The 25,904-nt window shown below is 42.9% G+C and overlaps 1 protein-coding gene and 1 long non-coding RNA gene across 2 annotated transcripts in view; one reads left to right on the plus strand and one right to left on the minus strand.

Moving 5' to 3' along the window:
• LOC107980315 overlaps positions 1 to 22,757 on the minus strand; it is a 53,803-nt gene extending 31,046 nt beyond the window's left edge. The window contains exons 1-2 of the long non-coding RNA XR_004770064.1: positions 22,421 to 22,757; positions 2,091 to 2,188 (exon numbers count right to left, since the gene is read on the minus strand). This is a non-coding gene — a long non-coding RNA (uncharacterized LOC107980315). The remainder of the gene's footprint in view (positions 1 to 2,090; positions 2,189 to 22,420) is intronic.
• Positions 22,758 to 23,024: 267 nt separating this feature from the next.
• The window catches only part of Nampt (nicotinamide phosphoribosyltransferase), a 32,052-nt gene continuing 29,172 nt past the window's right edge, over positions 23,025 to 25,904 (plus strand). Inside the window, exon 1 of the mRNA XM_027417008.2 lies at positions 23,025 to 23,202. Coding sequence (XP_027272809.1) covers positions 23,146 to 23,202 — 57 coding nt within the window. The 5' untranslated portion in view covers positions 23,025 to 23,145. The remainder of the gene's footprint in view (positions 23,203 to 25,904) is intronic.

The raw sequence follows: 25,904 nt of genomic DNA on the forward strand, positions 1-25,904 counted from the left end.
TAGTGCTCTTTGTAATAAAAATGAAAAATATGAAATCTAAGCACCATGTAAACGAAAATCACCCTTCCATGGCATTGCAAAGGGAAACTTTAAGTCAAAAACCTCTGTTTCTTCAGATATGGAGCCCCTCTGCTGTCTGAATCTGGCCTTTACTTCACTAATTTGCCAAATTTTACAGTTCCAGCTCAGGCTGAAATACAACCATGCCCTACGGTTGCCCCCTTAGAAGAAGAAATTTCATTTAGCAATATTTAAAACAGTATACAAAACATTCAAATGGATTGTAAGCAATTCAGGGAGGAAGATGCAAGAGTACATGCATGCCCTGTGTCCTGAGCTCCCCAGGGAAAGATGAAAGGGAGCATAGAACATCAGACAAAACACACAAATTAGAAATGAGGAAAGTGCGGGTTTGTTCAAAAGTTCCTGAAATGTTAGAAAAAGAAAATATAGCTCTGGAATCCTAGAAACTGCTGCAACTGAACCATGTGTGGTGGAACCTGCCCATAACCCCAGTACTCAGGAGACTGATGACCTCATGTGCTGGGACTGTAACCCTAAAACTCAGGAGAATGAGAACTGCATTGCTGGACTCGGGAGCCTGAGGCAGAACAACCCTGAGTTTACGGGAAACTTGAGCTGCACAGCCAAAAAAAAAAAAAAAAAAAAAAAAAACCCTGTCCAAAACAAAACAGAAAATGCTAAAATTGATGAGTTTTAAAATTGTTTTAATTGCTGAAACAGCTCATTTCAAGCTAAAACTCTTGAGAAATATCACAGATACTGTAGAAGTTCTGAGGAGAAGCCAGGCTACCTCTAATCTCAGCATTTAGGAGCTTGAGTCTGGAGAACATTGAGTTCCAGGCCAGCTTGGACTGTAAGATCCCATCTTAAAACTAAACTAGAACTCATGAGTAAAGAGCTAAGGGTTTGTGGGCAGGTAATGAGTCCATAACACATTATAAAGAAAAAAATAGGAATGTATAGCTGACTTGTCCCTAATTTTCAAGGCTGGCTTCTGAAGAACTGTGACACTCCACTTTCTGACAAAGCATTTGTCTGTAGTCACAACTTGACCCTGTGGGGGAAATTCAGTAGCTTTAATATGTATACCAGCCCCAGCCACAGTCATGTGAAAACATTAGGTCAAATGTTTATTTAATTGATTAATAGAACTGATGCTTGGCCCTTCAGAGATTAGAAAGAATAAGGAAAAAGTTATATGATACTTTGTGAACCCGTGGCACCAAAGACTTCCCAGGAGACTACTATAAAGACGTAAATAAAGAAGGCAGTACTGCAGTCACTGCACAGCCATGCTCCCTTGGAGTGGGTTCAATATTTTTCAATATATAAGTAATTATTTAAGTGAATTAAGAAATTTATCTGCTGGAAAAAATATGACAAGTTTGAAGTCATAGGTTTTGAATCCTCTGCTTAGCAACTCAGTCGCCAAGGAAAAGGATCAATGTAGGAAAATGCTTTGAGGAGCAGGAAATGGCTCCCCGGCTAAGAATACTTGCTGCCCTTGCACACGACTGGAGTTGGATGTCTAGCACCCACATGGCAGTTCACAGCCTCCTATAGCTACAGTCCCAAGGGATCCTCTCACAACCTGTTATAGGTACAACTCCAGTGCCCTTTTCTGGCCTTTGTAGGTTATTGCACACATGTGTTACACACATATAAGCTCACAGAAGCACACACACATAAAGATAATAAATACGGGGCTAGACTGATGGCTCAGCGGTTGAAAGTGCATTTTACTCTTGCAGAGGACTCAGTGCTAGGTGAGTCCAACACCTGTGCTAGGTGACACACAACTATCTGTAACTCTAGCTCCAGGAAATCCAAAGCCTCTGGCCTCTGCAGGCACTTGCATTCATGTGCACATATAGGGGCAAACACTCATATCATGATTAAATCAAAACAAATCCCTTAATAATAATAAATCCTTTTTAAAAGAAAGTGTTTTACCTTTCTGGGAAGCAATTTTGGAGATAGTCACATATTGGTCTTAATTCTGATAGCATTCACATTGACAGGCCATCATCAATTCTCAAGCTTTAAATATTTTCATTAGAAATTACCTTCATCCCCAAACTGAAGGTAGCAAGTGCAGCTGATTCCTTTATACTCCAAAACAGGTTCACTCAGCCTCCACCATCTACTGCTGGAACTGATCTGTCTGTCAGAGAAATTAGATTCAGACACAAAGGAGAGGGTTCCATTATCAGATACTCTGCACACATGACCAAAAGCAGAGCCTGCCCCTACAACCTTCTACCCATCTATTCTAAACTTATTAATCAGGTGCCCCTTCAGCTGTAGAGCAATGCTAGAGAGATACAGAATCAATCACTATTGTCTGGCTTGGGTCAAATACCTCACCAGAAATCAACCCAATTCTCATCATTTACAATCCAGGGTTTTTATGTTTTGCATTTGAAAAGAACACTGTAATCAGGCTCAGCATTTCTTTCTGCCTTAGTTCCCTAGGCTGAAAATAAAGGGATTAATTCTGATCTCTCTGGATCCCTCAAGAGACACTTATTCTGAAAGATGATGGATATATGTATATACATATGTGTATATATAAACACACATAGCACACAGTTACACAAGCACACAGACACACAAAATACACAAACATACACACATACAAACACACACACACACACACAGAGCCATAGACACAGACACACAAAAACACACATACAAGCATAGACACAAAGACACACAGAAATAAATACAAATACATGCAAACACATAGACACACATACAAGAAACACATACACATGCACATAGAGACACACAGACTGACACACACTCTCATAGACACACACAAAGACATACACAGAGACATACACACAGAAATACACAGGCACATACAAATACATAGAGAGAAGCAAATATACCCACAGACTCACAAAGATACATACAGGCACACAGAGAAACAGATACACTCAAAGACACAGATGCAAGCAGACATACACATGTGCGTACACACATTCATACACAAACACACAAGACACAGACAGACAACTACAACACAGAGATACACAAATACACATACGAAACCACACATACAGACACACAAACATATAGTCTTACACAGACACACACAATAATACACATATACAGAGGCACACAAAGAGACACACAAACACGTAGACACACATACAGAGATATAGGCATACATGCATGCACACACAAAAACACACACAACACAGACATATACACAAACAGATACACACATACAGAAACACACATACACACAGACTTACATAGATACACAGACACACAAAGAACAACACACACAGACTCACACAGATACACACACATATACATATAAACTCACACGAGCAGACATACACACATATATCATTATTTGATTATATACACCAAGGATCTGTGCAAACTATAGCCTTCACTTGGAGGATGTTCATTGTAGATTTTCTACAATAAATAAATGTATTTGACCTTGTTTATACCAAAAAAATCCAGTATTACAAAAACTTTGAAGATTGATTATTTTCCAAAATTTTGTGACACCTGTCTGTGCTAGAGCCTCAGCCTTTTCAGCCTTGGGAGCTGCAAGTGTCCTGGTCAAAGACTATCCTGCCCTACCAGGAAGCTTCTTTTTAGACAAGACTGACATTGGACATAGCCAGATTTAGAGATTCCTTCCAATTGGCCTTCTGGCTTGTCCTTTCTACTGGACATCTGAAGATCAAAGTTGCTCAGAGCAGGGATTTGATGGGCAGAAGAGATGGCTCAGTGGTTTAGAGCAAGTACTACTCTTGCACAGGACCCATGTATGATTCCCAGCACTCACATGGGGCTGCTCACTATCATCTGTAACCCAGTTCCAGGAGCCAGGCCTCCACAGGCAACTGGACTTCTGTGTACTTAGCCACACACAGACACATAACTAAAAATTAAACTAAAATTAAAAGAAAGGAGTTGGCCTAAACACTGTGATTTTAAAGCCCTTCTTGGTTTCTAGCTTGTGTGATTTGCCCTGTAGATTTTCAACTCGACATTGCAACATCAACTCTCACCTAAATTCCCAGTTCACTGATCTGCCCTATGGAATGTGGACTCTAGTCGTATGTGCCACTCCGTAAAGTGTGTGTGGACAAAGGCATATGTCACAAAGGGCAATCACTTGTCATAATCTCATGATACAATTAAGAGACTTACATATTAGACCTAAGGATCCTTTAGCTAACATGACACAGATCTCCCTACTGCCTCAGACTCAAACGTGTTAGTGGTACAAGTATGCACCACTGCATCCATGACAACAGACTTCATTGAGCACTTACTGTGTGCTAAGCAAATTGTTTGTTGCTTTAGATATTCTGGCTTTTAAAAGTGTTTTTCACTTGAATTTTCAGTAAGTTCCATTGCAGGGCATCACTACTGATTATAATATGATGAATCTCAGCTCTGCACCTAATGAGTTTTCTTTTATCAGACAGGCTCCTTCCCCCTTTCTAAGTGTCATTCACATCTTGATCTCAGGTACTCCAGTGGAGTGCTTTCTAAACTCATTACCTGTGGGATAGCTTGAAAGAGAACGGCTCCCAATAAGGCTCATGTGTTTGGATACTTGGTCCCTAATAAGTAAAACTATTTAGAAAAGATTAGAAGGTGTGGCTTTGTTGGACGAGGTGTGTCACTGGGAGTGAGCTTTTGGGTTTCAAAAGCCTGCCCGTTCCCTCCCTCTCCCTCTCCCTCTCCCTCTCCCTCTCCCTCTCCCTCCTCTCCTCTCCCTCTCCCTCTCCCTCTCCCTCTCCTTCTCTCCCTCTTCCCTCTCCCTTCTCCTCTCCTCTCTCTCTCCCTCTCCTCTCCCTCTCCCCTCCCTCTCCTTCTCCCTCTCCCTCTCCATACCTCATGCATGTCGAGATAGATCTCAGCTACTGGTCTAGTTCCATCTTTGCCTGCCTACTGCCATACTCCCCACCATGATGGTCATGAATTCACCCTCTTGAACTGTGAGCCCCCTACAAAGTCTTTCTTTTCTAGGTTGTTTTGGTCATGATGTCTCTTCTGAGCAATACAAAAGTAACTAAGACAGCCTGTTCATTAGCTAGCAGATAGTGCCTTGGACAAATGAAGTATTTCTAACTCAGGAACTGAAGCGTCTAGAGAAGAGGACCTCAATCTGTAGAGTGGAAGAAAGGAGATGATTATAACAGAGATAACATACCAGAATGAACTTCTCAAATATGCATATATATACATATATACACACATATGTATGTATATTTCTGTCTGTTCTTACCCCTACACTAGAATAGCAAGATGGAACCTGAAGTATTAGGAAGATAAGACATATTTATTGGGGAAAATTCTCCAGATAAATCTAATAACATTTACATAATAACCTTTGTATAATTTGCTAGGAAAAATAAGGATAGTAAAACCAACAGGAACTATACCTCAAACCTCAGAGGAGGAAAAGAGAATCGGGTTTAACAATGTTTACCTAATAATGTTTACAAAAAATAAGAAGCATAAGTGGGCTGGCTGCCTTGTCAATCAAATGAGGAGAAGTAATTAAAGAACCAGAGAGTATACTAAAAGAATTGGGGGAAAGAAACATAAAACTGCATTTGATGATATGAAAATATAAAGAATGATGGAACAAAAAAAGTGGGTAGCTTGCTCTAGGAAGTCAAGATATGAAAACCTATAGACATGACTCTACAATTCCAGGAATAGGGAAGGAATGGAGAATGGTTTCAATTTTATTTCTGAGGAAATGAAGAAAGAGTTGAGGAGGAGCTGAAAAGAAGAACAAGTTGAAAGACCTGATAAGAAAAGGAAGTTTGTAGAAAGAGAAACTGAAAGACAAGAGCAGCCTTGCTCAATGTGGGAAGCATTCCATGCTTCAGGCCACAGTTCCCAAGTATGAACACTTCCTCAGGAAGTCCTGAGGGGCTAGGCAGATACCTCAGCTGCTGAAGTGCTTGCCTTGCAATGCTAGAATGAGTGCAATTGCCTGAACACATACACAAAAGAAAGCTCAGCACAGAGGCATAACCTTGAAATCCCAGCACTGGGGAGGCAGACACGAGAGGACTCCAGGAGCCATCTGGTCAGCCGGTCTAGCCTTATCAGTGAGCTCCAGGCCAACAAGAGACCCCATCTCAAAAAACAATGCTAATGACTCCTGGTGAGTGAGGCACACATGCACAAATGCACACACACATGCACGCTTGCACACACACACACACACACAGTGCAGAGAAAGAAACCTTAAAACCAACATAAGCAATGCAGAGAAGCAAGTCCATTCCAAGAAAGAGTGGAGAGCAAGCCCTCCCTGCACAAACGTTCCAGACTGGTGCAGAGTGGGGATGGACTGGGCCTGTCTGTTGACAAAATGGAGGAGAGAAGCTTTTCAGTTACTCACACTCAACCTCTAAATGTATTAAGTGGCCTCTGGAACTGACTGATATTTTTCTAACATGATGTGCTTGCACTCGGGATCTGTTTGTATCTAAAAAGACAAGCAAACACAGGAGAGATAGTTGGCACAGGAAGCTGAGTGCACTATGAGAAGTCCTTGGTCATAAGGGCTGAGCCTGGCTGAGGGAGGATAAGGCACATGCTCCACTTGCCTCCCATGTGACCTCATGGCCTACAGTGGGCACGGAATCAGCTCCTTCTCTTTATCCAGGGCACTAATAGCTACTCTTAGAAGGTGAAGGAAAGAGGTGTTAGTAAAGGAGTGTTTATAAATGTGTGAGCAGGGTTAAGGAAATCAACAAGGTACTGTGGTTCATTCACCATGGTCAGACTCCCCAGGACCAGAAGTGACAGCACCAACAGTTCCAAATGTGACTTTCTTCTGTGTAGTGCCATCATAGTACCTGTGCCACTAAAAATGCTCTGGGGCCAAGATCTAACGCATCCTTGTTTTCACTCTCCACTAGTCATTGAACACTACTACAAATTTTAAATTGCATATTTGAATTCTGACTCTGGTAGAATATTTTGGTTTTGGTGGCCAGAGTTTTCATGAGAAGCACTTCCTTCTTTCCGTACTATAAGCAGATTCCAGCCCCTTACTCATGCCAGCTGTTACACGGAATTCATTCCATTTCTCTTCTTGAAGAACATCCACTTCTCCATTTTAATTTGGCCTGCTGGACAAACGCCACTCTGAGCTTTCTCCTGTAGAAGATGATCGCATGACCAGTTTGCTTCGGTCCTCTTGTTTCTCCTGTCTTCTCTCTTCCTGTACATTTTTACCTGAGTTAAGCGATGTTTCACTAAGAAAACGGAAAAAGTGGCAATGACATCTTCAAAGTACTAAATTTTCCACTTCATTCCAGGATATCTTATGTGATTAATGTGAAACAGGCCCTTGGCTAGCCTCATTTGCTGATGAAGATACAGAACCAATCCACAGTAGCACATTAGTCCATCTTTAGATGGATTCTGAAAACCAGGTCTTCAATCACCCTGAAGGAAGATGCTCTTTCCATGGAGGATGATTCTGCCCTCTGATAGGCTGCCAGCTTCCACCATCTGGACTGATGCAGCAGCCACTGAGGTACTGGTAGTGCCAGTGGAGATAGTCGCAGTGATGAAAAAGTGGGAACTGCCTGTACCTCCTCTTCCCCACTTACCTGAAATCTGAACCTGGCATCAGCCAAACACTGAAGCCCACAAAGAGAGCTAGGGGAGATATAAAACAGACCTTGATAAAAGGACTTCATCCCCTAAAATGCACATGCCATAAATGTGTTTTCAAAAGAAGAGGGCTGTGGGTGTATGTTAGTATAATGATGTCAAAAGCAAAATGACTTAAATGGTCCTGCTCCATCCCACTTCCATTGGCTGGGCCAAAACCAGCAAACAAAAAGCTGTGGTCAACACACATCCATCAGGACGAGGCTTCAGAAGAAATTGTGAAGCAGAGAGACACTGTGAATGTGAGAGACAGTGCTTTTTAAGGAGGAATGAGAGGCGGCTAGAGAAGTTACCAGGCCTGTGTCAGAAGTATCTCAGGGAGCCGGTTAACCACTATTTACTAGTTCCCACACTAGACCCAGCCTTACTGTAAGAGCTTTCAGATATAGACCAAATGAAGGGGCTCTCAGACCACAGTCAGCAGCTTTTACCTTCTACATGCATAGAGACAGCCAAGAGGGCAGCCAGCGACACCCTCAGAGCAGAGACATGACACCACTGCAGTCAGTGTACGGTTACAGATTTGCCCTGGGCTTTCAGCACAGCCCAAACTTGGACATGTCCCTCTGACTACTTTCCTTCTTGCTACAGTCCAGAGACGTCATGTCTTCTTGATTTTCGAGTCTGTCCTGTTCCCTCTGCAGGTGACAGCGATCTGAACTGTTTTGCATTTCCCAAACCAAAACTGCAAATGTGTCCTTGCCTTCATCTACCCACTCCATACTCCATTCTCCCCTGGCATTTATAACATAGGTCCCTTCCTCTCTGCTTAGTCTGTCTGCAGTCTGTATAGCCCATATTCTTTTTTTTTTTTTTTTTTTTTTTTTTGCTTTGTTCTTGGCAGGGGGCGTAGCAGGGTAGACAGGGTCTTTTATAGCCCTGCTTGGCTTTCAGCTTGCCATATAGCCAAGGATGTCCTTAAGCTCATGTGGTATTTTGAGTAAAAATGACCTCCAAAGGCTAATATGTTTGAATACTTGGTCCCCAGTTTGTGAAATTGTTTGGGAAGAATCAGTAGGTGTGGTCATGTTGGAGTCCATGTATTATTGGGTGGTATACTAATACTTTGAAACCATGAGCCACAAATAAATTCTTTTATAAATTGTCATGGTCAAGGTATCTTATCACAGCAATAGAAAGGTAACTAAGACAGTTCGATCACTCCAGCCTCATCTCCAATCTCCAGTCCTGGGATTCCAGGTGGTCCTGTTTTCATATCCATCCTGTTACTCTGTATCTCTTTATTGGGAATTGAGGCCATTGACATTAAGCGATATCAGTGTACAATTATTGTTAATTCCTGTCATTTTGTTGTTATTGTTGTTATTTCTAATGTTGGTGGTGGTGGTTTGTCTGTATGTGATGGAGTCATAAATATGTACCCCAATGGCATGTCCTATTCTTTTAGTGACTATTTAAGTTGATGTAGTAGACTGTGAGTGCCACTCTGCCTATGTTAACTTAAGCTTCAGGTAATTGTTTCCCATTTGTAATTTATTTGAGAACAGGTTATAATCTTGGTTTTAATTTCTGAACACTTTGAGAGAATTGAATAGAACCACTGAATTTTTATTCTCATGTTAATTTCTAATTTTACTTCATTGACACATTATTTCTGATTTCAATAATTAAAATTTGAGGTTTTTCTTTTGATTTTTTTGTTCAACTTTTATAGCTATTCCATGGATGGTGGAAACAATGTGTATGAACTTTTTAAAAATTAGGTATAAGTTAAGAAATGGCTCAGAGGTCAAGGGCACTTGCTGCTCTTCCAGAATTCCTGAGTGCAATTCCCATCATCCACATGGTGACTCACAACCATCTAGAATAGGACCTGGCACCCTCTTCTGGCATGTAGGCATACATACAGACACAACACTGTGTCAATAATAAATAAATAAAAATTAGGTATAAGGGCTGGGAATGTGGCTCAGCTGGCAGAGGGCTTGTCTGGCATAGACCCCATAAACTGAATGCAATGGTACACTATAACACCAGCACTCGGAGGTGTACACAGGAGCATCAGAAAGTGAAAATTATCCTTGATTACATGGGGAATTTGAGGCCAGCCTGGGTTAGCAACCTTGCCTATAAATAAATAAATGTTGACCTATAAGATCACATTTGCCAATTGCATTGTTCAAAACTTTACATTATTCTTAAGTTCTATTTACTTTAATTCCTGATATTCTTAAGTGCTGTTCACTTGCTCTATCAACCTGGGCAGCACGCTATAAAAGTTTAGCATACATGTATACAGAACTGTACATTTCTTTTTACATTAGCAACATTTTCAGTTTTGTTCTTTAGATGTTATACTCTAAGTTCAAGTTTTTTAGCCATTCTTTTTCTTTTTAAACTTGTTTTATTTTTATTTTATGTGCATAGATGTTTTGCCTGCATGTATGCCTGTACACTTGTGTGCCTGGTGCCTTTGTCAGCCAGAAAAGGTAATTGGATCCCCTGGAACTGTTGTTACAGACAGTTGCAAGATGCCATGTGGACACTGGGAATGGAACTTGGGTCTTCTGGAAGAGCAACCAGTGCTTTTAGCTGCTAAGCCATCTCTCCGGCACCTCTCTTTATGCTTTTTTCAAAGATTGCTTCTTTCATCAATATAAATATTCCCTTTTTATAGTCAATGATCTATCATTTGAATCTTATCACATGTGAAACTTATGTCATATTTGCTTTCCTTATATTAGCATTTATCTTGGGTATCTTCCAAAACTTCACTGGAATTTTCTAAGTCATTTGGTTTTAGATATGTCTGTATTAAAAATATGCTTTTGTAAAACTCACTTTCTAAGAAGAACCCTTATTCATTCATATTATTGACTCACATCCTGGCATTTTCTTTTCGTGATTCTCATTTACTGTTCTTTTTTGTTGAGTTTTTGCTTTCTACTGAATATTAGGAGAAAATCCTAAAAGTTTCAGGGCAAAGAGGTAGACTACTTGCAAAAGGGTAAGAATCAGAAAGGCAGTGAGCCTGGCCTGGCTGCACAGGACACTGGAAGACAGCAGCACAGGAAGGTATTAATGGGAATTCAATACTCAGCCAAGCTTTCTGAAGGAAAAGAAGACCTTTGGAGCATCCTTTCATCTAAGGATGTAGGACTTTCTGCAACCCAGTCTGAAGCTGGAGACCCAGCATGAAGATCTAGAAACATAGGAGACATGGAAAGAAAGAGGAGTTCCCTGCCCGTTGGGAACTGTTTTGCATTTTCTGGCAGATAGTCAAGAATTTCTATACAACTTATAAAATTGAAAGAGCTGATATGGAGATCTTTTTCCCCTTTGTGAGAGATTACAAACAAGAATGTTAAAACAGCAAATTCTGAAGGCCAAGATGTATGTGATCTTCAGTTTGCCTCTCTCCTCCTTTGGAACCCTCAAAAACACTCCTCCTCAAACACCTAAACTAAAGGAAGTTCTTTCAGAAAAACAAGGAAGCAAGCTCACATTTTCTAACATGATTTTTAAACTTGGTTCAACCTTTCAATCTAGTTGCAAATTGCATCCTTTGAGACACTCAAATGCCACAAGAGCATGCATCTAAGATCTCCATTTCATCTGAATAGGAGTCTCTGAAACTCCTCCAGCATGGCACACAGCTGAGACACAAGCTAGAGGATCAGATGTTCAAAGTCATCCCCAGCTATTGACTTACTACACAGCCTTAATAGACATTGTTCTCAAGTATCAACGTAAACCGCCTCTGAAGTCGTTTGTATGTCTAAGGTAGTTTTTCTTGTTCATGTTACAAACGATTTTTCACCTTCTGTTCTCCGTCTGTTCAAACACATTTTTTTCCTGTTATGGTTTATTATTTTCATACATTTTTTCTATGTATTTGAAGAAGGAAGCAAGTGGATCTGCTTTACTAAGACATAACAATTTAGTCTAAAGCATTCTATTTCTTTGTACAGATAGATTATTGTTCTTTTACTCTGTTCTCCCCGACTCCTCCCACCCCAGTTTTCCTGTGGAGTCATTAGGAATTTCACCGTTTGTATGCTTTTTCCTGGAATTTTGTCTGTTGGTAACTAAATCTGACAATACAGAGGACCCAGGGTAGAATTCCGAACACTTTTTGGTCTAGTTCCTAAAATGTTCATAAATATGTCACCAGAAATTTTGTTCTTTTTTTTTTCTTTCTGAGTGTTGTTACACTTATTGACCAAGGCATAGAATTAATATGGCTCTGTACTTCTGTGGGTCTCCTCAGACAGTAAAACCATCACTGACTTATTATTTATTCAGTATCTGTGCCAAGTGCGACAGTAGGTGTGATGGGGATGCTGTGTCACAAAGGGATCATCTAGGAGGAAACGGAAATCCATCAGTTGTTGAACAGCAGGCCAGAGCAAGCTGTGTGAATAAAAGATACAAGAGGGTACAGTCACATCTGAAAGTGGCTTAAACTTGAGCTGATAGTCCTGAGACATGATTCCCCAAACATGTGCTGAATTGAATCTAATGAAAGGGTGGGAACTAACCAGGTAATATAAAGGTGGAGCAAGGGGCACACAGGGAAGAATCATTCGTGTCTATGCCCTAAATCAGAGAAGAACATGGTATATTCCGGAACTGAAAGGAAACTGAAGTGTCCTTGTATGACCAATATCACCTAGTGAAAGCAGAACCAGAGTTTGCTTCTGACCAATAGAACAAGGGACCATCAAGATGACACAGCAGGTAAAGGTCCTTGATGCCCAGCCTGATGACCCAAGTTCAGTCCTCAGGACCCACATGGTGGAAGGAGAGAATCAACTCTCTCAAATTGTCATCTGACTCCCAAGTACATGAGCATGTGTGTACACACACAAAAAAATAATAAACAATTGTGAAAAATTGTATATGGCAAGGAGCACATGCATTTTCTTACACTGAAGCATTTTACATTGATGGCAACCCATTTTGATGGAAATGCCCTTTACTGGCTTTGAGGAAATAAGCAGTATAGTGGACAATTCATGTGACAGGAAGTAAGAATGGTGCTGTTATAGATGTGTTTGTCCTTCATAGTAGAGGCTCCATCCACATACTGAAAATGTGGACCTTTAAGAGATGTAGTCCAGTGGGAAGTCACTACTGGCCACTCCTTTAGGTTTGGCTTCCTTTCTAATTAGTTTGAATAATTTCACTGTGGAAAAGCTGCATATTCTCCATAGATTTAATGGTTCTGGCACACAATTTTAAAGGTTAAAGCCATTCTCGAAACTTGAATGTTGTTGGTCCAGGATAGTGTTGGCCTATATTAGCTTATCTTCTAGAGTGAAGACAGAAAGCAATAAGATTGTAGCAGAGAAAGTTGAAGAGATGATTAATAAATTTGATTCAGTAGGAAAATGACCAACACTTGTGTTGAGAAGATAAGAGCTCAAATATCACATAGAGCAAAACCTCCTGCCCAATTGCTTTGCAGCACGTGTGAGCCATGGAAACAATGCCTCGGCAATTGATCAGGGTTACCTGATTTGATTCTAGAAGACCAACAGGGCTAACCTTGACAGAAACTTCTCTGGAACACAGAACTTTGATTTCCGAGGTTTGGCTTCAGAAAGATACCTTGGGAGGACATCTTATTCTGTACCTGCCAAGAAAATCTATGACTTGTTGTGGAGGAAACCTGCTTTGCAGATAACAGCATCTCTTTGTCAAGTCTGGTTTATTTTACCCTGTTATTTATTATGTCCTCTAAATCAGTTGATTGTCTGTTTAGAGATTTCTAATCCTCCACAGCCAGAACAACTTTGAGGGACCTTCTTGAATCACGTCTGAATCTGACAGCTGAGGACTGGCTCCAAGGCAACAAGATGCTCTTTAACTAGGTTCATGTAAGGAACAATAAGACAGGGTTGTTTTTGTTTGTTTTCTCTCTTTGTTATCTATTGGGTTTTTTTTCTCTTCTTCTTCCTCCTCCTCCTCTTGTTGGGCAAGGTCTTATGTGTCAAAGGCTGCCCTGGAACTCTGTAAGTAGCCAAAGATGGCCTTTAAATCCTGATCTCTCTGCTTCTGCCTCCCAAAGTGTGGGATTACAGGCATGCACCAATATGTTCCACTTGTGTAGTGCTGGGATCATACTTAAAGGTTTTATGTACGCTAGGCAAACACCCTACCAATTAATCTACATCCTAATCTTATTTTCAACATAGAAAAATACCAGCAATAAATGCCATATTTAACTTAATATTTACTTAGTGTTTTGTCATTTTCAGAAATATGCTTTATTTCTGTGCATAATTAAGTTACATGAGACAAATTTCCCCAGATAGCCATTTATCTGAAGGAAGTCCCCCAAAGATTGACTTGTATATACTTGGTCCCAAGGCTTCCTGTGATTTCAGAAACACAGGGTTGTGTGTAGGAAGGGGTAGAGAAGAACCACCATATTGTCAGCAACAGGCAGAAAGGAGTTGGAGAAACCAAATATTACAAACGCTACTGGAAAAAAAAGGCCATGACATTTCAAAAATGAGACAGAAGAATGGAAGGAATACAGATTTGTTCCTGATTATTAGTGTAGATATCAGGCAGAGAATGACAAAATCCAGATACGAAGTAAGCCAAAACTCTGTAAGCCAAGAGGCAGTCTCACAACTGTCTAATAGGAACTTCAAGCTTACATTGCACAAATTAAACTCCTGATTAGGGAGTTTATGGGAACTCATAAACCAACCACCCATTATTTAAAGCCAGAGCCTGAGAATCATCAGCTCCCTCGCAACACCCCTCCCACATTCCCATTTCTCCACCGCACACACCCCTTTTCAATGTGCCCTTCCCCATTTCACTGTTTCCAATCACACCGTCCTGTCCACACAGACTGCAGTGACCACTGAACTGTTTTCCATGCTTGTTCTTTTGTGCCCATTTTCTACTGTGTACATGCCACATTAATGCAAAGTTTAGAAGCAACTTTCAGGGTTTGTGAAATGGTTTGTATGAGAAACGTCCCAATGTTCCCACTGTTGGAGGCTGTGGCACCTTTGGGAGATAGAGCCTTGCTGGAGGGTTGGTGCTGGGGTATGGGAAAGGAGAGGCAGCGTGAGTCTCACCCACTTCCTGTTTGGCCTCTGCTTCATGCTTGCTGCTAAAGATGTGATCTCATGCCGGGCGGTGGTGGCGCACGCCTTTAATCCCAGCACTCGGGAGGCAGAGGCAGGTGGATCTCTGTGAGTTCGAGACCAGCCTGATCTACAAGAGCTAGTTCCAGGACAGCCTCCAAAGCCACAGAGAAACCCTGTCTCGAAAAAACCAAACAAACAAACAAACAAACAAAAAAAAAAAAAAAAAAGATGTGATCTCTCAGCTTCCTGCTCTGACCACAGGCCTGCTGCTTACGGACAAGCTACCTGCCATGATGGATTCTGAGCCCTCATACAGTTGTAAGCCAAAATAAATGCTTTTCTTCCATAAATTGGTTTTGGTTATGGTGTTTTGTCACAGAAAATTAACTAACATAACATTCAACTTAGGATACAGCACCCACACACCATGAATGACAAGGCAAGAAGACAAACAGAGCACAGACTCCTGAACCATGTCACCACCCCAGCTGGACTCATCCAAGAGAAAGAAGTTAATTTAAATTTTACTTTAGCCACTGTATCAAGGGATTTGTGGCAGCCAAATAGTGGAACCCAGAGACACAATTTCTGGGAGGTGATATACACTGGTGAAAAGTGTGGCTGTAGGGGAGGAAGAGCCTGCTCCAGTGAAGGATCTTGTGGACACAGTGCTTTTCATCAGAGGGATTGTGGCCTGTGTCTCCTAAGCTGCTAGGAATGACTGTGACCTCCGCAGAACATCTGCAGGGTCATGGACTGTCTGTAGGAAGGAAATTGTTTGCAGAGTAACATGTAAATGTTTTCTTCATATGAGCATCTGTTCCTGGAAACTATAGATTCTACCATAGCATTTTGTACAGGTCCAATGAGTTCTTAATGTGTTAGTCAGCTTTTGACCACGGTAACAAAAGATTTGAGATAATAAACTTCAAAAGTTGAATGTTTTATTTTGGCTCATAGTTCTGGAAATTTCAATCCATGATTAATTAGTCTATGACTGGTGGGTCAGTGGTGAGGCAGGGAACCATGGAGGGAGTGTAGGAGAGAGGAAGCCCTTGTGGCTGGAAGTAAGAGGCTAGGGTTCTTCAAGTTCATACTCCCATGACCTAAAGCCCTCCCACTAGCCTTATCCCTTAAAGGTTATGTCATCTCCTAATCTCGGACTGGGATCTGCATCTTTAACTCATAGTCCACTGAGAATACTAGTGACACACCTCCTCCAATAAGACACACCTCCTAATCCTTCCCAAACAGTTCCACCAACTGGGAACCAAGCATTCAAATATATGAGCCCATAGGAGCCATTTGTAACAGTGCTATAACTGCGTGTTCATTTGGGGATGATAGGGCTCTGGGAGCATGCTGGCGGGAAGAATGCCAGTAACAAAATGGTGAACAATGTGGAGCACGAACCTACCACCCTGAGATTAAGAGTATGCTGGCCATTGGCTAGGGCGTTTTATGGGCTAGCTCTGTCTTAATTATTAACCCTTTTCTATCAATCTATGTATTGCCATGAGGCTGGGGCTTACCCAGTAATGCCCAGCATGGTGTTACTCCTCTGGCACCCTACATATTGACTGACTCCGCCTACATGTCCCAGAATCCTCCTTGTCTCCCAATCACACCTATCATCCTGCCCCATTGGCCACCGTGCTTTATTCATCAACCAATAAGAGAAACGTATGTACAGAAGACATCTCCATCAGTCATTCCCATTGAAACCACAACATTCTACTCTATACAATAAAACAAAATGAATTTAGTCCAACTTCAAAGGTCCCCATAGTCTTTCACAGTTTCAACACAATTTAAAAGACCAAAGTCTGTTTTAAGACTCAGGGCAATCTCTAAATTGTACTGAATTTTACTCCTATAAAATCAAAATAAAAAGGCAAATTACATACTTCCAACATACAATGGTACAGAATATACATTACTATTCTGAAAAGGAGTAAAGGAGGCATAATGAGGAAATACTGGACTTGAGCAATACAGAAACCTAGCAGGGCAAACTCCAAATCCTGTAGCTCTACCTGTGATATCAAAGGCCTTAGATGGCTATTCCCTTACAGCTCTGCTAACTTCAACATACTTCTCTCTCTCTTGGGCTGTTTCCACGCCCTGTCAACAGCTCTTCTTGACAGACATCCCACTACTCTGGCATCTCCAGCATAATGGGGTCTCTAACATAATCCAGGTTTCAAGATCACAGTTTCAGGAAATGGCCTCTTTAGGCCTCTATACATAGATGCTCTGACCACATGCCTGACCTCAGCAGCTTCCCTTAATCTCAGGAGAAAACCCCACCACCCTTTTACTCCCATATTCTTCAAGCCAGGACCCTGTGACTGATGCTGCCAAATTCCTCTGCCAGTTTGGGATGGAAATTGAGGCCCCTCCTTGAATTGCATTGGCATCAGCTTTGTTTTGTTGATGCTCTTTAGAGCTGGATAATTCCCCAGGCCTTTTCACTTGCAGGATTAGCTGCGGGGGTGCAGAGGGGGGTCTCTCCCCTAGAGGCACCACTCCATTTATTCCATTTCTCCTGATCTCTTTCAACACAAAGAATGGCTCAAGCATTAAATTTCCTGGTGCTCTTTTTCTCCTCAAACTACACCCCCTGCTCCCCACCCCTCACCCCCACGAGGTTTCTCTGTGTAGCCCTGGCTGTCCTAGAACTCACTTTGTAGACTAGCCTGAACTAGTCTTCTGTGTGTTAGGATTAAAGGCATGGGCCACAAGCTCCAGCTTTCAAACTATGTTTCATATTTCTTTTTGCCCCACTTGCTCTTTTTCATTATAGACCTATATAAAAGTGATCACTAGTAACCATGCAACAGAGTTATGTTAGGCTGTCTTGAAACCTCTTCTGCCAAAGAAATTAGTTCAAAACTTTTCAATCTCAGGGAATCTGAGCAATTAGTTCAAAACTTTTCAATCTCAAGGAATCTGAGCAATTTAAGTAAGGGAAGGTCTAAGTTTAACTTTATGGAGCTCCTGTTTTGTTTACATCTGCCTCTGTGATAATTGTTGCTAGCTGATGAATCTGGAGGGGAGAGAGAAAGAGGAGAACAATGGTCAGGATTTGGAGATGGAAGAGGTCTACACCCACTTCTCTGTTTTTTTTGTTTGTTTGTTAATGAGGTGAAATCACATCAGTTTGGAATATCCGAAGCAACCCTGAAATACAAAAGTGTATCAGAGGTTGTCTGAAATATAGGAGGGGCTCAGCATCATCCACTTTAACCATAACAATGAAGGGACCAGCTTCCCTTTTGGCAGCCATAACGGCCGAACATGTGCTTCTATGACCTTGTCCTAGACACTAGAAAGTCAGATGCCTGCCTTGTGACAAGGAACCAATCAGAAGTTAGCTGGTGTTAGAAGTATACTTCTTGTGTACTTAAGGCAAGTAACTAAAACAGACAAACAGACCTCTAATGCTTCAGAGATCTTCAGAATCTTCTTTGGAGACTTTGGGTCACTGTCAGGATCTGGCAGTCTGTCTGACATTATAAACTTTAAAGATAACAATTTAAATGCCATATTCTGAAGATCTCTGAAGCATTAGAGGTCTGTTTGTCTGTTTTAGTTACTTGCCTTAAGCACACATTAAGCACACAGGTGGCTAGGTAATGTCTTATTTCTGTAATTAATTTTTAGTCTGACTGTAACTGGGTTTTAACTTAGTAAAATGTTTGAAACTTAGCACAGCTGAACTTACACTGCATAGAGCTACCTTATATTTCTTAAACAGTAGCTTAACTTCTTTCTGAGGCAGGGTTCTTCTTTGACTTTGGAGCCTGTCCTGGAATTCGATCTGCCGGACCAGGCAGGCCTTGAACTCATAAAGATCCATCTGCCTCTTACTCCCGAGTGCTGGGATTAAAGGCGTGTGCCACCAATGCCCTAAACTTAAAGGCGTGTGCTTGAGCTCCATGTGCTCAAGGCAGAGAGACCTGGGGTGGGGGTGCTGCTGGTAACCACAGACCCTTGGCCAATCCAGGGGTGGGAAAAAGACCCCTGCGACTCCCCTGCATACCATGTTAGACCCCAGATACTTGAGTTTTCGGGAGTCTAACAATCTTTAAAGTTTATAATGTCAGACAGACTGTCAGATCCTGACAGTGACCCAAAGTCTCCAAAGAAGATTATGAGGCACCTCAGTTCCTGCACCTGGACCAGTGAGCGAGATGCTCAGATGTGATACCTGCCGCCTGCCAGGACCTGGCCGAGATTGTGGACAAAGCTGCTGGACACTGGAAAATTGATTGCACCCCCTTTGCCTAGACAAAACAAGGTCAGTCTTTTCCATGTCCCTCTTCCACAGAGAGAAAAAAACCCTCTCACCTTATAGGCCTGGCGAAGATTGCTGTTCTTTGAGACACCTGCCTCCAGCAGTAATGGAGAAACTTGGATGTGGCTAACTGTATATAGACTGGCTTCTGTCACTTTTTAGTAGATTTGGACAAAATATACCCTTCTCAGATCTCTGAAATATTAATGGTTATCAACTTGGCAGCATGAGACAGTCAGATTCACTATAGACTCTAGTCAGCATGTTAGCTGATAAAATAATGAATATCTACTGTTTAGGCACAAGCTCAAGGTTTTTAAGTTTATTTTGGTTGTCATCTATGTACAAACTTAAAGGGCTTTTCATCAGGCCAAAGGCACCTCTGTCCAATCCATACCTGCTCTCTGGACAGAAGAAAAAATGTACATGCTTATAGCCCAAATCTGTAGTTTTTGCTAGGACTCAGTTATAACAGTTCCTGCTGTTTGAACAGATATCCAAATATCTGCTTTTCCTGCACTGTGGGCTTCAGTAAATAAGTTTTAACTTCTGTTCCTAGTTTAAACATGTCTCAAACAGGTTTCTGCTTCTGGCAGACATCTGAGTATCAGTTGCTGACTACAGGCTGTTCTAAGTAGACTGCGAGCCCTGGACTTGCTGTGGATGTGAACCAGTCCAGCTGATATGGACACCCCCTGTCTCTGCAACAGTGTCTGCTAACCAGAAGCTCCTGATGGATTCCCCATTGCCTAAATTCCTTTTTGCTTTTGACTAGCATTTCAACCTTCTGGGGTCCCTAACTTCGACCCAAAGTCAGCAGGAAGTAGTTTGAAAAAGAATTCGCCACCCATTTTCCTTGGCTAAGATGCTAAGTCAGGAGGGACTCCCTTGCATGGGGATGCCAATATCTATCACTCCCTGATGGGGGCGCTAGAGAGACAGCAATTCCATGATTGGAATTTCCAAAAAGAAAATGGGGGAATGAAGGGACCAGCTTCCCTTTTGGCAGCCATAACGGCCGAACACGTGCTTCTATGACCTTGTCCTAGACACTAGAAAGTCAGATGCCTGCCTTGTGACAAGGAACTAATCAGAAGTTAGCTGGTGGTGCTATGCTTTACGACCCTGGGTGTGCTTTACAGACAAGCACACAGCAATGGCGTAGAGAGCATAGCAACCACCCTGGGAGGGCCTATGGACCATAACAACCAGTTGACCAATCAACACAGGGCAAGCCCTCCAAGCCTGGAGGCGCATCAATCCTGAACCTGTGCGTACCCCTAGACACTCCCCTTACGCTGTCCTATAAGATCTCTTGGGAGGCCTTAGGAGCCGTCTTTTCTAGCCATCCGCCATGGCAGGTGAGTGAAAGACCCGAGCTAACATGGGGTTAGCTCGTTAAATTACAATAAAGCCTCATGCAGTTTGCAGCAAGCTCTCGAATCCGCCTGGTGATTGGGGTGACTGCGAACGTGGCCTGGGACCCCGGATACCTGAGTTTTCCAGGGGTCTAACAACAAGAACTGGATGCCCAATCTGCTGTGCTTGACTGGCTGATCTGTAGGCTGGTAGAATGAATGACCTGGGGCTACACAAAAGCAGAAGGTATTGTAATTTAAGAAAAGCAGCCCATGAGAGAAAGATGCCACGAAACAGGGTTCAAGCAGAGGTTTTTTTGCTTTTTTTTTTTTTAATTAGGAAAGAGATTATAGAAAGGGGAAAGGGGAAGGGGTAGACAGCCTCCAGAGACAGAAGTAGCAGGAGAAAGGAGAAAGAAAAGAGGGAGAGAGAGAAAGGGTTAGAGAGGGAGAGAAGGAGGGGAGAGGGGAACAGAGAGAAGGAGAGAAAGAGAAGGATGGGAGGCCCCTTTTAAAAGGGAACACAGTGAATATGCTCTTAGTGGCTGTAGCTCAGAGCATATCCTGTCAGAACCCCAAAGACAGGCCAATACAGATGCCTTAATACTAACAGAAGGGACTATTTGAATCTTAGTATTTATTATTTGTGCTGCAGTAATCCATGGTAAACAGTTTGTCAGATCTTTTACATGCTACTAAATAAAGATGCTAACTAAATACTTATTCTCAAGATGTTCTTCAGTATATATTATTTCAAAATGAACTTGGTTCAAAATATTTGGTGATAATTTCATACCATAGTTCTAAACCCCAGTTAATTCAAAACTGGTCTGGTCTAAACATATAGCTCCATAAGAACACACTAAATTCTGCCTTTGGCAATGTGGTTTTCTATTGGCAACATGGTTTCTGTTTTGGTCAGCTTCCATCACTTCCACAAAACACCTGGGGAAATCTTGAAGGTAGTTTCTTTTGGCTCATAGCTTCAGTTCACAGTTGCTTGGCCCTGTTGCTTTGAACTTGTGGCATGGTGCAATTCGAATAGGAGAATCTTCTCAATTATAGAACTGCCTCCAACCAAACCCCAGCTCTTAAAGTTGTACAGCTCAGAGGCTGGCAGTCAACACTGGCATATAGGCCTTTTAAGATCAAAATCCTAACAACTTCATTACCATCCTTTTCACTAAAGACTGCTGTGGGATTGGGCCCACAGTTCTTCTACAGACTTAATTCTTGAAAGTAACTAACAGTGTCTATATGCTTACAATGTTAGTGTTTTTATATTTTGAGCTGTTTTGTTTTTATACAAGAAAACTCAGATTGTAAGAACAAATTTTGCTTTTAAAAAATGCTACCATAAACAAAGCCTACTTTGTAATCAGAATCCTAATTTTTCTTCCGAAAAAACAAAAAACAAACAAACAAAAAAAAAAAACCAGCCTAGAACAGTGGTCAATTGGAGAGGAATGGATTCCAGGAGACAACTAACCTGATGCAGTCTATAAGGGCCTGTGTCAGTTTAGTTATACTAATTTTCTCTTGTTACTTGTATTCTATTTAAAATCAAAACAAACACCCAAATCTTAGAATTTTTAAATGCTATTAAATCTGCAAAGGGAATTTTAGTTTTCTTCAAAAAGAACTGCAACTATGTACTTGAAAATTGAACAAGAGAATGGTTTCATGGAAATGGGATGACGTCACTTCTCTTATTTGGGAGGTTGCAAGTTTCCCCTCAGTAGTTAATTATATATATATATATATATATATATATATATATATATATATTTGGTTAAGGTTGCCTTTTACTTCCCAACAATATTAGATTCAATTTGGACTTGTCCCTAAATTGTTTGAGAGGGCTGAATTACTATTTTTTCCAGGAAAAGTCAAACAGCCTTCGAAGGATCAAACCTTTGGGCTGCAGACAGAGCAGGGATGAAAGCAAGTGCATGCACCAAGGGAGCTCAGACCTCATGCAGCTCCCCGGACAGTAAAGGAAAAGCTGGAGAATCACGACCGACAAGAGGTCCCATCCATCCTCCGAGCGAGAGACAAAGGTAACTCGGCGCGTGCGGGAACAAGGAGCCGACAGTGGGAGGCCCCTTGGCCCCAGCCGGGTGGCGTGACTCCAACAACACTCCCAGGACGAGCCGAGACTGGGTCGGACAAGAGGAAGGGCCGGGGCGCGGAGGGCAGAAAGGCTCCGTCACGAGGGGCGGGGCTGAGAGCGCCAGGGCCACGCCCTCTGCAGCTGGCCACGCCCCTGGAGCCCCAGCGCGGAGGCGGAGGCGGGCTCCCAGGTCACGCGCTGGGGTGACCCGCCGCCTTAGGCCTGGGTCTGGCGCTGCGGAGGCCCAGCGCGTGCCTCACGTCCTCCTCGGCCCCGCCCCTGAGCTGCGCACGCGCAGCCGCGCCCCGCCCCTTGTCCCCGGGGTGGGCGGGGCGCGGAGCCCGGCCGGGGCAGCCGCGGATCGCTGGGCTGGGGAGCGTGCGAGCCTCCGCTGCCGCGTCACGGGCCGCCCGCCCTCTCTCCCGGCTCTCCCGCCCCCCCCCCCCGCCCCCCCCCCCGCCCCCCTGCGATCGAGCGAGCGAGCGAGCGGTGACTTAAGCAACGGAGCGCAGCGAAGCCCATTTTTCTCCTCGCTCGCAGCCGCGCCGGGCAGCTCGTGGCGCCGCGGCTCCGCTCTGGCCCGAGATGAATGCTGCGGCAGAAGCTGAGTTCAACATCCTGCTGGCCACAGACTCGTACAAGGTGGAGCTGCGGCGGGGGCCTCGAGGCCGGGGCGGGGCTAGGGCGGCGGGATGGGGCAGGTGGAGGAGCCGCAGCGCGCGGCCGGAGGATGGAGCCGCGGGCCGGAGGCGGGGCCTGCGCCGCGCGCGGCGGGGGCGCGGCCGGAGGCTCGGCGGGATGGGCGCACGCAGGCTGCGGCTGCCGGCGGCCTCCGCACCCCGGCCGGGCGCCCTGTGTGGGGCCGCCCGGCGATCGGGCTGGTTAGGTAACAGCCTCGGGCTGGGCAGCTTCGTCCCTGCCCCGGGGAGAGGTCCTGGCGGCGTGCCCCGCACCCAGCCAGGGGCCCCCGCGTGGAGGACAAACCCGGCCCGGGAACCGCGTCCGAGTCTGCCTTCCATTCCACTGGGCTGCGTTTCAAACTCTTAGGGTTCATTCACGCGCCCGACGGCCTCTGGTTGCAGAGGCCGGTGTACTCTGACTCTTCAGGGTCACCACGGGATTTCTGTGAAAAGGAAAGTGAAAGACCTGGAGGTAAAGGAACTGGAGTTTTAACCCTGGGGAACTTGTGGGGAGGGAAATGGCCCTGTGCTTTAAGGTGCCTATTGATTGGACACTTGCATTAATTCCACTTGAAATGCACCTTAGCCAAGGGAGGAGTAAAGAGGAAATGCCCCACGATTATGTGATGTGAACTGCACTGGTCTTAAACTAAGTTTTGTAGCCAAGACGCTTAAGGGTAAAATGTCAGACTAGTACCCTCACTAGAACAAATTAAATTTTAGCTTTCAAGTTTAGTATTTACTTAAGCATCGTGAAGGTTTTGAGTGTAGTGATTAGTGGTAGTACTCCCGTGGTTTTGTTTTGGTTCTTTGCTTATTAACCCTATAATCTGAGAGTGAGAGTTTCAGATAATTCCATTTTGCTTAAATTCTAAAGGTGAGTTCATTTTTATAGATACAAGATTTATCAACAGGTGGATTTTAAATGGGATTTTTATTTTATTTTGGTTTTTTCGAGACAGGGTTTCTCTGTGTATCCCTGCCTGTCCTGGAACTCGATTTGTCGACCAGGCTGGCCTCGAACTCAGAGATCCCCCTGCTGCCTTCTCAGTGCTGGAATGAAAGGCGTGGGCCACCGTAACTGGCTTCAGGTAGAATTGTAAAGTGGAAATTATCTCTACTTGATTTAGTTCCGTTGAGGTGTTTCGGGCATCCTTGGTGATTTTAGAAAAGTTTCATTCATGGTTTTGTAAAATTTAAGTAAGTATCCCAAAATAATTTTTAAGTATTTTACTGTATTATGTATGAAATGGCTAAACTTTAAAGACCGGGCTTTGGAGAACACATCTTTATTTTAATCACAACAGTCAAAAGCCAGAGTTAGTTCTAGGCTAGGATAGTGGATAGTGAACAACCAGAGGTACATAGTGTCTCAAGAAAAAACGAAGTATATAAATATCAACATGAAAGTGCTTTAGCAGCAGGTTTGGTGGTTTTTTTGGAGCTGCTGTTACTGAAAAGCTTTCTAACCTTCTATCTGCATGATGATAATTTGCCTGTGATTTTTACTTCTGCCCATTTGCATTGAGCAGTTTGTCCTTTGTTTTTTGCCTTTTTATCTTGATAGAGAGGTAGATGCATAACTTGAGATTACAAGTAAAGAAAATTCTTTTATTTGGGAATTACATATGATTACATGTTCTTGTCAGTTCTTAAAAAATCTTGGCTGTTTTGAGGAGAGTGGCTGGATATTGAAGAGATTTCTTCTAAAACTAAAGGAAAAATCATTTCCTAAACTACACAAGGTGGTAGCCAAGCATATAGCAACATGTGGGATACATTTTCAGGGTTCCTTAAGAAAGGACAGAACTTGGGGGCAGTGGAAAAATGTTTGAAACACACTTCCATTTCTGTGATCTCATATTTCATTATGTGTAATAAGGAGCTGAGGACATAGGCAGATGCAGCTCTCCAGTCTCATTGTGAGTTCTTTTTCCAAATAAAAAGGCCTTCTCTTACATCTTTAATCATTTGTATTTTCAGAATAGCTTAAGGCACAATCTTCCACCCAGCTTTAGTGATACTAACCCAGCTTTGGAAGATGGATGTGAGCAGATCTATCATTGCAGTGGTTGGGTTGCATTTGTGGCTTTCCTGTAAAGGAGACATGGTTTTTCTTTTTAGCTTACCTCTGAGATGGTCAGTTTCCAGATAACCGGGAAGCAGTAAAAGCCCACACAGAAATTCCACAAAACTGTACACATTTTGTTTGTAAGTGCCTACTGCAGAGAACAGTTTTAACATTTTTCAACATTTTATCTCTAGCAGATTAGCAGAAGACATTGTCATTTGTGCTGTGGCTGGAAAAGACAGGACACACAAAAGTAGTCCTCTGGCAATATTCAGGTCCCAGGTCCCATCACTCCACTGAAGTGTGCTGCCAGAATAACTTGCTTCTCATCGGCCTTCTGGGCCAGCTGTCTAGAACACAGCACTGTTTCAGTCCATAGTGGAGAAACGCAGTGGGGAACAACCAGCATCTTACAATCCAGGGTGGAGAAAGATTGGTTAGGGACACTTCAAAGAGCTGATTAACTTCCATGTACTGATGAAGCAGTCAGCTTTGTGTTCTTCAATGGCTGAGAAACATAGGAAGTTCAAGCATTATTGCAGAAGAGATTTAAGATGATGAGAATCACATGACCAACTTAGTTCTGCCTAGAA

This window comes from Cricetulus griseus, chromosome 5, assembly GCF_003668045.3.
Source record: "Cricetulus griseus strain 17A/GY chromosome 5, alternate assembly CriGri-PICRH-1.0, whole genome shotgun sequence".
Taxonomy (NCBI): domain Eukaryota; kingdom Metazoa; phylum Chordata; class Mammalia; order Rodentia; family Cricetidae; genus Cricetulus; species Cricetulus griseus.